The sequence below is a fragment of the Condylura cristata genome, unplaced genomic scaffold (genome assembly GCF_000260355.1).
Source record: "Condylura cristata isolate star-nosed mole 26May11 unplaced genomic scaffold, ConCri1.0 scaffold00012, whole genome shotgun sequence".
NCBI lineage: Eukaryota > Metazoa > Chordata > Mammalia > Eulipotyphla > Talpidae > Condylura > Condylura cristata.
Genome location: NW_004567113.1, coordinates 8,779,428 through 8,792,772, shown reverse-complemented (window position 1 = coordinate 8,792,772; position 13,345 = coordinate 8,779,428). Strand labels below are relative to the sequence as shown.

General features: G+C 37.6%; 1 protein-coding gene across 4 annotated transcripts in view; it reads left to right on the top strand.

Moving 5' to 3' along the window:
• HERC6 (HECT and RLD domain containing E3 ubiquitin protein ligase family member 6) overlaps positions 1-13,345 on the top strand; it is a 47,933-nt gene that overhangs the window by 19,864 nt on the left and 14,724 nt on the right. For 3 of the 4 annotated variants that reach the window (XM_004681415.2, XM_012724290.1, XM_012724288.1), the window contains 4 exons: positions 532-721; positions 2,823-2,977; positions 7,849-7,962; positions 8,265-8,372. In XM_004681415.2, coding sequence (XP_004681472.2) covers positions 532-721; positions 2,823-2,977; positions 7,849-7,962; positions 8,265-8,372 — 567 coding nt within the window. Of the gene's footprint in view, positions 1-526; positions 722-2,822; positions 2,978-7,848; positions 7,963-8,264; positions 8,373-13,345 lie in introns of all 4 variants that reach the window. The other variant, XM_012724289.1, reaches the window with a different exon arrangement.

Here is a 13,345-nt window from a genome sequence, read left to right as displayed (position 1 = left end):
TTTGGTTGGCAGGTGAGAAAAAAAGAGAACATGGCAGGTCTTGTGATGGTTTTATGGGCCATGCCTGGAAATATGAAGTATCAGCATCAGTCATATTCACTAGCCAGCACTCCTGGCCTCACCCAACAACCCAGGAGGCCTGGAAGTCTGCCTGAAATCTCAGGAGAAAAAGAAAGCTGGATTGGCATTTTCTCTGTCAAGGTAGATTTTAGGTCAGCTAGCTATGAGTAGAGATTCCTGATCTGTCAATTAATAGTTGAGCAACATCCACAACTCATTCAGGATATCTGTGCTCATGTGACTCTTTTGTTTCTTTTGTGCAGCCCAGTGTAAATAGAGAGCATGGCTCTCCTGTAGTACTCAGGGTCATTTTGGAAACAAGGAATCATCAGTTTGAATAAGTTTGAGGGAAACTAAAAGATTATTACAAATGGAATGTGGCATTATGAACCCCTAATCCCATAGCTTGTTTATCACTGTATTCTGGATCTAACATTTCCTGGCCTTTCCCTGATCCTCTGTCAACCTCAGATAACTACATGTCTCAGTGAAAATCTGCTAAGAGATCTTCCATGTTGTTCTCCACACAAAGAAGCATTATCAGTTTTCCTTATGCTCCCAGAATGTCCTGTGATGCATGATTCTAGTAACTGGAAGAAACTGGTGGTGCCATTTGCAGAGGCTGTTTGTAAAATGAGCAAAAAATCTTCGTCAGTCATAAGTAAGTTTGATTACTTTTATGTCACATTATCTGTGTTCTCAGTTGAGTTACAGTCTAAAGTAGAAGTTGTAGCAAACTCTGGATAGATTTCGCAGCACACACATCTTTAAACATGTGGTATTCAATTGTTGAAAAGATTGACCAGTACTTTTACAATTATTACCATTGCCTTACAAAGCACATGTAATTCTCAGTCTTGGATGTAGCTTTGGTAACAGGTTGAAAAATATTGAGGATCCAGACAAGATAAATCTATAATTTAAGATTTTTGAACATGTTATTTTAAAATGTTAGATTTTTTGACCATAGGTGATTAAGAAAACAAATGTCACTTTGTGTACTTTTTATGTTGTTGTTCATTGCAATGGAGTTTACTTCTACAATTTTAAGCTAATGTTTAAGTATCACGATTAAAAGTTAAGAGAATATATACAGTGAAATGGAACCCATCTAACTCCCCTCTCAGAAAGAACTTACAGAATGTAGTTTTGTTGTGTAAATTTTAAATGATATTTCACCTACTTAAAAAAACCTGCAACATAGAAATGTATTTTTTTTTTAATGGTAGCACCACTCCTATTCTTTGGCAACTTGATTTTTCCCATTTAACAAAATATCATGGACATGATTCTGTTACAGTATCCAGTGAATTGCCATTTCTATTTCATAGCTGACTGATACTCTAGTGCTAGAATATATGATGAATAGCTGTTTCTGAATTTTTGCAATTTTTACAGCACTAACTTGTATTTCTTTGTACATACGTCAATTTATTAAACAGACAAACACCAGAAGACAAAATTTACTGGGTGAAATCATTTGTACATTTTTAACTTTGAGTGATTTTGCCAAGTGACCTTCCATAGAAACCACAGCCACCCTGGTGTCCAACTGTAAGTGGCCACCACTCAATTTATAGTTCTAAGTAAAGTGTACACTTAAGAGTTGGGCACATACTACACTGTTATTAAACTGTGGTATTCTGGAAAAAATAACCTCTTAATTTTAATTTTCTCATGGTAAATAAGGTTACTTATTATTGTGGAACACAGTACAGGAACTATCAATTCCTTTCTACACATTTTTCCAATTGTTTTTCATATCTTTCTTTTTCACCTAGAAGCATTTAAGCTACTAAGGCAATTAGTCCTTTATAATTAATGTAAGCAGCAATTTTTTCATCTAGGTTATTAACTTTTTTTGACTTTGTGATTTTTTTTCCTGATGCATAACTATTTTATGCATCCATTATATTAACATTTTCTTTTATGGCTTGTGAATTTGGGTCATGCATGGAAAATTTACCTCACTTTGAAGTTTAATGTTTTTTCCCATGTTCTTATTAGAATATGTGTACTATTTCATTTTTATGTTTAAATCACTGTTCCATACAGAGGACATCTTTATGAAGCTTAATTTTTTCTGGTCAGTGTTAAATTGTACCCATATATTTATTGAATGATCATTTATTTCATCCCCCAGTAATATGCAGTACCATCATTAAAATATACTAAAATCTTATGTATTGGGGTTCATTTATGCAATTTCTATTACATTGATCTGCATCATATGGTATATTTGAATTACATTAGTTTGCAAATGTATTTTAATATTTGATAGGTATATTTTCCTAGGATTATCATTTAAAGATACCAAATTCCAATTTGTAACCTCATTAGTAGCAAAATACTATTATTGAGCTAATTTTAAAAATACAACTGTATATAACAGGTATTCATAAAGTCTGAAAAAATGAGTAGTACTATTTTTTTACAAACTGAAAATGTCTGTTGACATGGTGTGTCTCTGTGTGTGCAAATTTCAGAATGAGTATATTCAGATTGAATTTTAGTTTGAAAACCATGAAATTAATGAAGTAATTAAACATAAAGATGAGGAATTCTTTATTGGAGCTTTTCATTTCAATGATAATTGGGAATAATTTCCCCACACTTGTAATGAATATCTAGGATGATATCCTTAGAAAAGGTATTTCATGGGTCATGACATCCAACATGGAAAATCAATTTCTTATATTAAAGAACTCAGCAGAAACAGAGTTTTGGGAAGGTGCATATTTATTGTTGATGTTTATCCTCAGATCAATGTTGGGCATCTTTGCAAGCCTCTTGTCTCAACACATTGGTTCAAATGCTTAAAACTGCCATCGCCACTCTGCTGGAAAACTGGACTGACGACCAGGAGTGTCACAGTGATGCTAAAACTCTGCTGGGAGTGATGAAACAGGTGTATAAGGTAAGGCTCATCTAAAGGAATGCACATACCATTTCACAAATCAGAATGCCTTAGACTGTAGCCAATTTGGTGTCTTGTTTTATTTTCTGCAACAGAATTTTTCAGCCTTAATTAATTTGAAATTTTGCTTGTTTTACTGAAAAGATACATTATACTGATGTGCAAACAATTAAATATTAAAGTGATTCAGCATTTTTATTAGAATGCACAACATAATCTTGAAGTAGCCTAAGGTTATCCTACTAATATACCTAATGATTGTTGGGGGATAGTAAGAAGCTGAAACTTTTTTTTTAAGATTTATTTATTTATGCATACAGAACTGGGGTACAGACTAGAGGTGAAGGGGCGATGCGAGGATTCACCAGAGACAGAGTGGGGAGCAGAACAGGCAGATTGACAAAGTACACTGCTGAGGGGAGCAGCGGGCAGGTCAGGAGAGGTCTGCCCCGCCATGTGGATCACCTCCCAGGCCGGGATGGAACTTAGCTCAAGTGGCTTTAGCTTCTTAGTGCTGTGCTTTAACCCACTGCGCCACCAGGGAGGGCCAGGAGCTAAAACGTTTTAAATAAAACAGCAGACGTAAATTGGTAGTATTCAATTAAAAATTAACTAAATTATGATGTAGTAATTAACTAATAATGATGTAAATGATGAATTTACTAATGTAAGTCGCTAAATGGCAATGAAAGTAAATCTTACTGTAAAAATGCCAATCTCAACAAGAAGAAAAATATTATATACAAAAACAGTACCTCAGACTCAGATTAGCACTTCTCAGAAGTGCTAATGTATTGATATTTCCAAATACCAGCTTTATTGATATGTAATTAATATATGACATTGCATAAGCTTAATATGTACAATACTTTATTTGATATACTTACATATTAAAAAATAATTACCGCCAGTGCTTTCTTTAGCTAACATCTATATCACCTCACATAATTACAATTACTTTGTTGTGGTGAAAATACTTTCAATACCTACTTTCTTTTACTGACTTTCAAGTATGTAGAATGATATTGTTACCTATAATCACCATACTCCATAACTTACTCATAACTAGCAGTTTGTACGCTTTGAACAATATCCTATTTTCCCACTCCCTGTCTCTGGAACCATCACTCTACTGTCTGTTTCTAGGAATTGTGAATCTAAAAATTTCATATTTAAAGTGATATCATAAAGCATCTGTCTTTCTCTGTTCGACTTACTTCACTTCACATAGATTCCTTAAGGTCTATCTACGTTGTAGCAAATGACAGCATTTTCTCATTTCTCATAGCCAAATAATATCCCACCATTAGCATGTGTGTGTATATACATTTATATCTTCATTATACGTTCACCTGCCCACAACCTTAGGTTGTTTTTCTGTACTGGCTATTGTAAATAACGTTTCAGTGAACTTGGAGCTGCATTTATCACTGTGAGATAGTGATTTCATTTTCTTTCAGTATAAACCCAGAAGTGAAATTGCTGGATCACATGGTGGTTCTATATTTAATTTTCAAGAAACCACTGTACTATTTTTCATAGTGGCAGTGTTCCCAGCAACAGTGTTCAGGATTCTGTTTTTTCCACTATCTCCCCAACAATCATTACATCATCTCTCTGGTGATAATCATTTTAACAGGTATGAGGTGATATCATATTTTAGTTTTGATTTGCATTTCTCTGATGTTTGGTGATGTAGACCATCTTTTCTTTTTTAAAAAATATTTATTTATGGATACTAGAACTGGGGTATAGGCCAGAGGTGGGGGGGTGAGATGATTCAGACAGAGTGGGGAGCAAAACAGACAGATCGACTGAAATACACTGCTGAGGTGAGCAGCAGGCGAGACAGAAGTCTGCTGTGCCATGTGGGTCACCTTCCCAGCGAGGGATCATTCATGCTGCAGTGGCTACAGAGAGCTTCCTAGTGTTGCACTTCAAACACTTTCACCAAGGAGGACCCTAGACCGTCTTTTCATGTACCTGTTGATTATTAATTTATTTTCTTTGGAAAGAAATCTATTCAGATCCTTGGTCCATTTTTTTTTAAAGATTTATTTATTTATTCGTACAGAACTGGGGTACAGGCCAGAGATGCGGAGGGTGAGAGGATTCACCAGAGACAGAGCCGGAAGCAGAACAGGCAGATCGACGAAGTACACTGCTGAGGGGAGCAGCGGGCGGGTCAGGAGAGGTCTGCCGCGCCATGTGGTCACCTCCGGGGCAGGCGGGGATCGAACTCATGCAGAGGTGGCTTTTAGTTTCTCAGTGCAGTGCTTTAACCCGCTGTGCCACAAGGGAGGGCCGGTCCATTTTTCTAATCAAATTGTTTACTTATTTTTACTCAGTAGTAGGAGTTCTTCATCTATTTTGGATATAAATCTTTTATCATCATTTTGATTTATTTTATCCCATTTTAACCCATTCCATAGGTTGCCTTTTTATTTTGTTGATTGATGATTGACTTTTATTGTACTTTTGGAGTCATGCCCCAAAAATCATTATCAAGACCTACATTTAGGAGATTTATCCCTATGTATTCTTCTAGTTTTATGTTTAAATTTTTAATGCATTTGAGTTAATTTTTTGAGTGATGTAAAATAGAGGTATATTTCATTCTCCTGCATGTGGTTTCCTGTTGTGGGAGCTGTATTTACTGAAGAGATTATTTTTTTCTCATTGAGTATTCCTAGTTTCCCTGTCAAATATTGTAAAGCATGCATGGGTGTATTTCAGAGAGTTCCATTCTGTTACATTTTTTTTTATGAGTCTATGTTTATGCCAGTTACCATACTATTGTGGTAGCTTTGTATTATAGTTGCAAATTCTTCCTGCTATGTTCTTCTCTGTCAATATGGTTTTTAACTTTGGGATCTTTTGTATTTCCATACAAATTTTAAAATTGTCTTTTCTATTTCTTGAATAAAAGTCACTGGAATTTTGAAAAGAACTACTTTGCATTTTAGAGATGGTTTTAGATATCATGAACATTTCAGCAATATTAATCCTTTAATCTATGAAATAGATTCCATTTATTCATCAAATTTTATAGTTATGTCTGTAGAGACCTTTCATCTCTTTTGTTAAATTTACTCCTAAGTATCATATTGGTCTTGATGCTCTTGTGAATGGCCATTTGGAGTGTTAAGAAGATAAATAGGAAACTTGAAGAAAAAATACTTAGTGTATAAAAGGAAAAAAAAACACAAAGACAAAAATAAAACAGTAGTATGCAAGGGGATAACATTTGGCATGAAATATTTGAAGACTTAAAAAGTGAAAACCTTTGTAAGATTTAAGATGGTAATTTGTAATGGATTTCTAGAATGAACACAAAGTATTCCAATCCATAGTTTTGTCCAGTTATTTTACCTGTGACTTTGGTTATTGGCCTTTTAAAATTCTGGATCATCTTTTTGGAGTTGGCTTTTTTTTTTTTTCCATTAAAGAACCAATCTTTTTATTAGTTACACTCTCTTGTGCATGCACTTTTTATTTCCTTAATATATGTTCTTGCATTTCTTATTCCTGCCTTCAGTCTTTTGGATTAATTTAATGTGATGTAGTTTATTTAGATCATTGATTTTTTTCTAGTGCATCCTCTGGGAAACCTTCTTGAGCCACTCAAATCCTTCTGCAATAAGAAACTGTGTACTATATGTTTGATAACTTGTTTTTATCTACTAGACCATGGGTTAAGATCAGCAGTCTATACCAACAGGCAGTTTCCAGTGTTTGTAAATAAAGTTGTATTAGAATTAATATATACTCACTTGTTCATGAACTTTATAAAAACTGTTATATGCAGGCCCTCCTTGGTGGTGCAATGGGTTAGAGCGCAGCACAGCGCTTCAGCTCCAGTTAGATCCCTGGCCAGGGAGGTGACCCACATGGCTTGGCGGACCTCTCCTGTCTCTACCACTGCTCTCCTCAGCAGTGCTCAACAGTGGTCTTAGTCGATCTGCCTGTTCTGCTCCCCACTCTGCCTCTGCTGAATCCTTTCACCGCCCCTGCACCTCTGGCCTTTACCCTAGTTCCGTATGCATAATTAAAACACACATACACACACACAAAAACTGTTACATGCCACAAAATGGCAGGGTTGCATGTTATACCAGTGACTTTATGTGTTACGCTGAAAATATTTCTCTGGATTTAAGACAGTGTTTGCTAACTATTATATCAGACAGTAAGTTTATCTAAGTCAAAATAAATTTTGCTTGTATTTCATACCAGTCCTGACAAATAGTGTGTACCAAATTTATATTAATTAATAAATGGAGCAAATGCTAGATTTATTTTTAAAAATCTTGTATTTGTATGGTGCTTTTATACTTAAGATCAAGAAACTTTTTCTATAAAACTGTGGCCTAAGACTTTGTTTATTAATTCCATTGCCAATATCTTATATCCTTAATAATATTTATGAAAGGGGACATCTGATGGTGCAGGGGTTAAAGATAGTGCTATCAATTTATAGGCAGCCACTGCAGCATAAGTTTGATCCCCAGCCAGGGAGGTGACCAAAGTGGAGCAATAGACCTCTCCTGTATCACCTACGGCTCCCCTTAGCAGTGTATTACAGTAGTTCTGCCTGTTCTGCTCCCCACTCTGTCCCTGGTGAATCCTCTCACACCCCACACCTCTGGCTTACATCCCAGATCTTGTATGCATAAATAAATAAATCTTGAAAAAATGGAGAAATTATAGATAAAAGTGGAAGTTTTATAAAACTTAAAACTTTATCATTAACAAAGACATTAGTTATATGGGGCTCTATTCTGACTGTATAATAGTCATATATATATATATTTATATGTAGGTACTCATTTTTTACATAAAATGAAATTCCAGGTTATATTCTCTTAAAGGTAAACAACAAAGCGAAATGTCCACTACCAGAAAATGCTTTTCACATAAATGAACTTTCAAACCTTTTGGACTTCTCACAAGATAGAAGAAGATTGTATTTTAAAGATAAACTGGTAAGAATAACATCTACACTTCTGAAAATTTCCATACCTTAAATGGAGACACATTAGAAACTATGTAGTTGTCTCTTTGATAAATCAAAATTTGAAAATTTCTTCATTGCAATGCTGAGATTACTAAATTAAATTGTCACTGAAAGCAAACATCATTTACTCACAAAAACAAATGCATTTTCTTAGCAATTTATAATCTGGAGTCTTTAAATTACAAAACATATTGAAGGAATAGTATAAAGTGATAAAGTAATAGAATAAAGTTTTTCTTTTACCAAGACTTATCTCTGTTTAATTTTCAGACACTTGGAACAAACTTAAGACCCACTGTTTTCTGCGATTTTCCATTTATCTTTGATTTGCTATCCAAAATTAAGTTGTTAGAAGCTGATTTCCAGTTAAGGCAAATGGTATGTATGCCTTAGTATTTTTTATTATGTAAAGTTTTAAAAACATGCACAAAATAGAGAGAATGGTACAATGAACCCCAAATACAAAGTTTCAGCAGGCATCAACAATGGCTACTTTCTTCATCTATCACTTTCATTGCGTAGTTATTAATCTTGCTTGAGTATTCGAAGGTAAGTCTCAGGCCCAACTTCACCTCTCCGTAGTTGAGTGCATGATTTCTGGTTTGGCTGTCATTCCTTCTGAGATCCATCTATAAATTCAGGTGATGATCACATGATTATTCCATTTTAATGTCCCCTTAAAGCTTTTATGTAATGATTCTATCCATTATTTTGGTTAAAGTTTGCAAAATGACATTATTTCTAATTTTTGAGATTCTTTTCAAAGTGATTAACCAAATGTTATAAATATAAAGAGTGGTTCCTCACAGTTAGGGTCATTTGTTGACCACGCTATCTTCCCACACAGGAGGCTCGCTGCCCCATGTGCATAAAGGCCAATAGTACTAGTATTGGAGAGAAAAAGAATTTATTTATGAAGTAAACTGGCAAGGAGGCAGAGGTCAAAACTCAAATCTGACTCCCCGTTTAATAAAGAGGGTTGGTTAGAATGATTTTGGGGGAACAGGTTGAGAACAAAGACTAAGGAGCAGATTAAGGGCAAAGGAATGTAGACTTGGCAGTGTATCTGGTTGGTGATTTTAGTTCCCTATTGTTTGGAATTCAGTTTATTTCAATTGCTTTTTCACATGCTTGGATTGTGGGACCTCACTGCTCCAAATTCCCAGAAAGCGACTCCAGGTCACTCCCACAAGAGAGCAGCTCCTTGCATCGGGTCTGCTCCAGTGTTTGTCCCAGGTGATGTCTGGATTCCAGACTGAGGCCCCACGTGCCAGCACTGCCATGTTGCAGATACAGGCCTGGCCCTTTCCCATTCAGTCCATCCAGACCAACAGCAGGGCTCCGGGCCATGTCAGGACAGAGTCAGGAGTTAAGCTCAGGGCCTCATTGTTGAACCTTTAAGTAGTTACATAATTTAGATGATGATAACTTGTGTAGCTTCAAAGTCTCTTGACAATTTTACCTCACTTTTAGCCATACAGGAAATCAGGGAGATGAGAAACAGGTACACAAGAGAAAGGTGCTCTTAAGGTTGCTCAATTTTTTTTTTTTTTTTAAGATTTATTTATTGGCCCTCCCTGGTGGCACAGCAGGTTAAAACACAGCACTAAGAAGCTTCCGCATGAGTTCGATTCCCGTCTGCCCCGGAGGTGACCACATGGCGTGGCAGACCTCTCCTGACCCGCCTGCTGCTTCCCTCAGCAGTGTACTTCGTCAGTCTGCCTGTTCTGCTCCCCACTCTGTCTCTGGTGAAGCCTCTCACCACCCCTGAGCCTCTGGCCTGTACCCCAGTTCTGTATGCACAAATAAACAATCTTTAAAAAAAAAAAAGATTTATTTATTTATGCAAACAGAACTAGGGTATAGGCCAGAGTTGCAGGGGTGGTGAGAGGATTCACCAGAGACAGAGTGGGGATTGACAGGCTGACTGTCAAAGTACACTGCTGAGGGGAGCAGCAGGCAGGTCAGGAGAGGTCTGCTAAGCCATGTGGATCACCTCCGGGGTGGGGATCGAACTCATACTGAAGTGACTTTAGCTTTTTAGTGTTGTGCTTTAACCCGCTGCGCCACCAGAGAGGGCCCAGCTTGGTCAATTTTAATGCCCTGAGGATGAAAGGGTCATCTGAGAATTAGCCTGTTTTGCCTTACTCCCATTTTGGCAGAGCTCTGGTAGAGGAAGCTCTGGAGGCTCTGACTCACTCCCCACTGCCCCAGGGTTATCCAGACAAGCCAGCCCCAGGACCACACCTGTAGGTCATTCCTGATGGCCTGGGTAGGTAGTGGCAGTCAGAGACGCAATGCAGGGCCGAGCAGACACAAACAGAACAGCATCAACCAGTTTCACATTGGCCACTCACATTAGCCCCTGCCTTGCCCTCACCATGCAGTGGTTTCTCCCACATCCTGATGGGGAAGAAAGGGGCCCAGCTAAGGGGCAGGCTGAGAAGAAACCAAGGGGTTTCTTCTTCTGTTTGACCACTCTGGCAATGCCCGCCCTCATGCTCTCTGATGAAGCTCCTTGGAGCTTCCGCCCATGTTTCAGGTTCCTCAGACCACAGGTGGCACTAGCTCAGCCAGTCTCACCTTTCTGGGTTATCCCTGCATGACTGTTACCCTCCCCCTCAAGACCCTTTGTCTTAGCTGACCTTAACTCAAAGCTTATTTAAGGTTGTGACTAAGGCCATTTGAATAATATTTCGTTTTACTGGGTTTTCCCATGTGTGCAGAGGAATCAATCTGCTTGATTTTTTTTTTTTTTTGATGATTTGGCAGTGTAGAAAAACCCAGAAAGGTATGGGAAAATTTCCCCTTTGCCCCTATAAAATTATTGTTTCCAGTGCAATGGGACATTCCCATGTATCCTGAGGCAGACTTAGCGGACGTACAAGCAAGTCACACTTGCTGCTCCATAGCAAGTTGGTCATCTTTTTCAGACAGAAAAACAAGCATGAGTTTTATTTATACAAATAGAGAAAGTGAAAAATAACATGCAATAAAGAATATTATCAAACTTTTCTAAAATCAGGTTATTAGGTTATCCTGAAAAATCATTCAGATAGGAAGGTAGAATTGTAATGAGATCTAATGTGGGCCTTTTGCCTACTGCACACAGATAGCTGAACACCATGACAATGGTTTCTACAGGAGGGAAAAGGCTTTGTTATGTAACTAGTTAAATACAGCAGCAGAAATTGGCTCAATTCTGCCTCTCTGTCGTTACAAGACTAGCAGCTTCAAAGGGTGAATGAAGGGCTTAGAAGTGCCTGGATTGAACCCATGCTGCAGAAGCTGCAGGCAGCCTCACAGTGCTATCTTCAACCAGTTGGGCCAGCAGAGAGGGCCAAGGAGGTGACCTTTAAGGTGTGGTGGATCTCTTTTGTCTTGCCAGCTGCTCCCCTCAGCAGTGTGCTTTAATGGATCCACCTGTTCTGTGCCCCACTCTGCTTACGGTGAATCCCTTCACCCCCACAACTCTGGCCTGTGACCAAGTTCTTGTGTATAAATGGATAAATCTTAAAAAAAAAATGAAATAGGCTTTTTAAATTATGTAATTGATCAGCACATTAAAAAAAAAAAAGTAGACCCTCCCTGATGGCACAGCAGGTTAAAGCATAGCACTCACTAAAGCCACTTCAGCATGAGTTTGATCCCCACCCCAGAGGTGACCACATGGCACGGCAGACCTCTCCTGGCACACCCACTGCACCCCTTAGCAGTGTTCTTCATTGATCTGCCTGTTCTGCTCCCCACTCTGTCTCTGGTGTGTTTATTCTAGTTTAGAACTCAGTTTCCACAGCAACCTATTCATTCCCAAATTTATTCAAGCCTCTCAAACTTACCTACTGGGGAAGGAATGGGGGCTTATTGGCCAAGTTTTCATTTCAATGTATTAGGTCATTCTTCATGAAATGTTCATGTCTATGACTTAAACTATAAAGACATCCAAGAATCAGAAGTAATACTTACTACTTACTTTCACTATTAATTGAAAGACTAAGGTCATCTGGGTGAACAGGGAGAAATTTGGGATATCACATGTACAATAGGAACCTCTTCAGTTACAAAATATTTCTTCTTTATAGCCCACTAATGACATAGTGTAAATGATATTCCCCAATGAACCATGTTATGTACATGTATAAATCCCAGGTTTATTTATATTTTAAGTTATTCAAAGAGACAAGGTACATAGCATTCCGTAGATAATGACTATCCCTCGAGTGCTTGTCATCAGCATGTGTACAAGATTTGACTAGGCCATCTCTTCTTTTGTTTCTTATTTACCTCTCTTTTTAAAAAATCCTATGGGAATTACAACTGAGATGAAAAATGCACAAAATGAAGAATGATGTAAAAAAATAATATATGCAATTTTTTTAATTAAAAAAAATCCTAAAATCCATAACAATGGGAGAAAATAGATGGTCTTTCCTCCCCAAACCTAACTTCCCTTTAAGTTTCGTTTAAGCAAACTATTTCTCCCATGGTGTTTCCTGTCATCAGTGTTCTAACCTGTCTGCTCTGTCATTGAAGGCTGAGTGGACAGTGGACCGAAGCAGGTTGCATAGCATTTAGCCTAAATATCAGAGAATCCTTAAGGCTTAATGATCAGAAAACCCTTAGGTGTGTTTAGCATGGGTGAAGTTAGAAGCAGATTCTAGAATCTTGTCCTCTAAAGGAAAGATGATGGGCAGCAAAACTGTAAGTTCCAAATTGGGTTGGTTACCAATTCAAATGCATAAATGTAGAAAGGAAAAAGCAATTAAGGGAGACCAGGAGTAGCGAGGCTGGGAAATATGCTCACAATGACTCATAACCAGAAAGGACCAGTGATGGGACTTGTTCCATTTTCCATTAAACCTGGAGCTTCTTTACAACAGCCATTTTAACAATAACCCAGAAGATGCACGTGGAATCACATATAAATTTCGTGGTAGGAGAGACCTAGAATAGAGCTTTCCCAAGCTCAGAGCCACATGTGACTTTCTCATGGGTGTCAGTAGAGGGCTGCTATGTACCCAAGCCAGTCTTTGAAACATAGGCTGAGGTAGTTCCTCAACGCATCTTGTCATCCTTGTTGGGCAAACCCCAAAAGAGATACACTGGCTTATGTTGAAGATCAAAGCAAGGATATCAAGTGAACACTATATTTCTAATCTAAGGGAATTCAAAATGAGGTCACCAATATTTTTAGGGCGTTCTAGTGCAGATTTGGTAAAGGATCACGTGAAGTAGAGTTCATCTTTCCTGAGCAAGTCTTTACTTACATTTAACATTATCTCTGAGCTCCTAGGCTGCCATTCTGTTCTTGAGGATTACAGTGCCAACACTCTATTTCTTTTTTTTTTTTT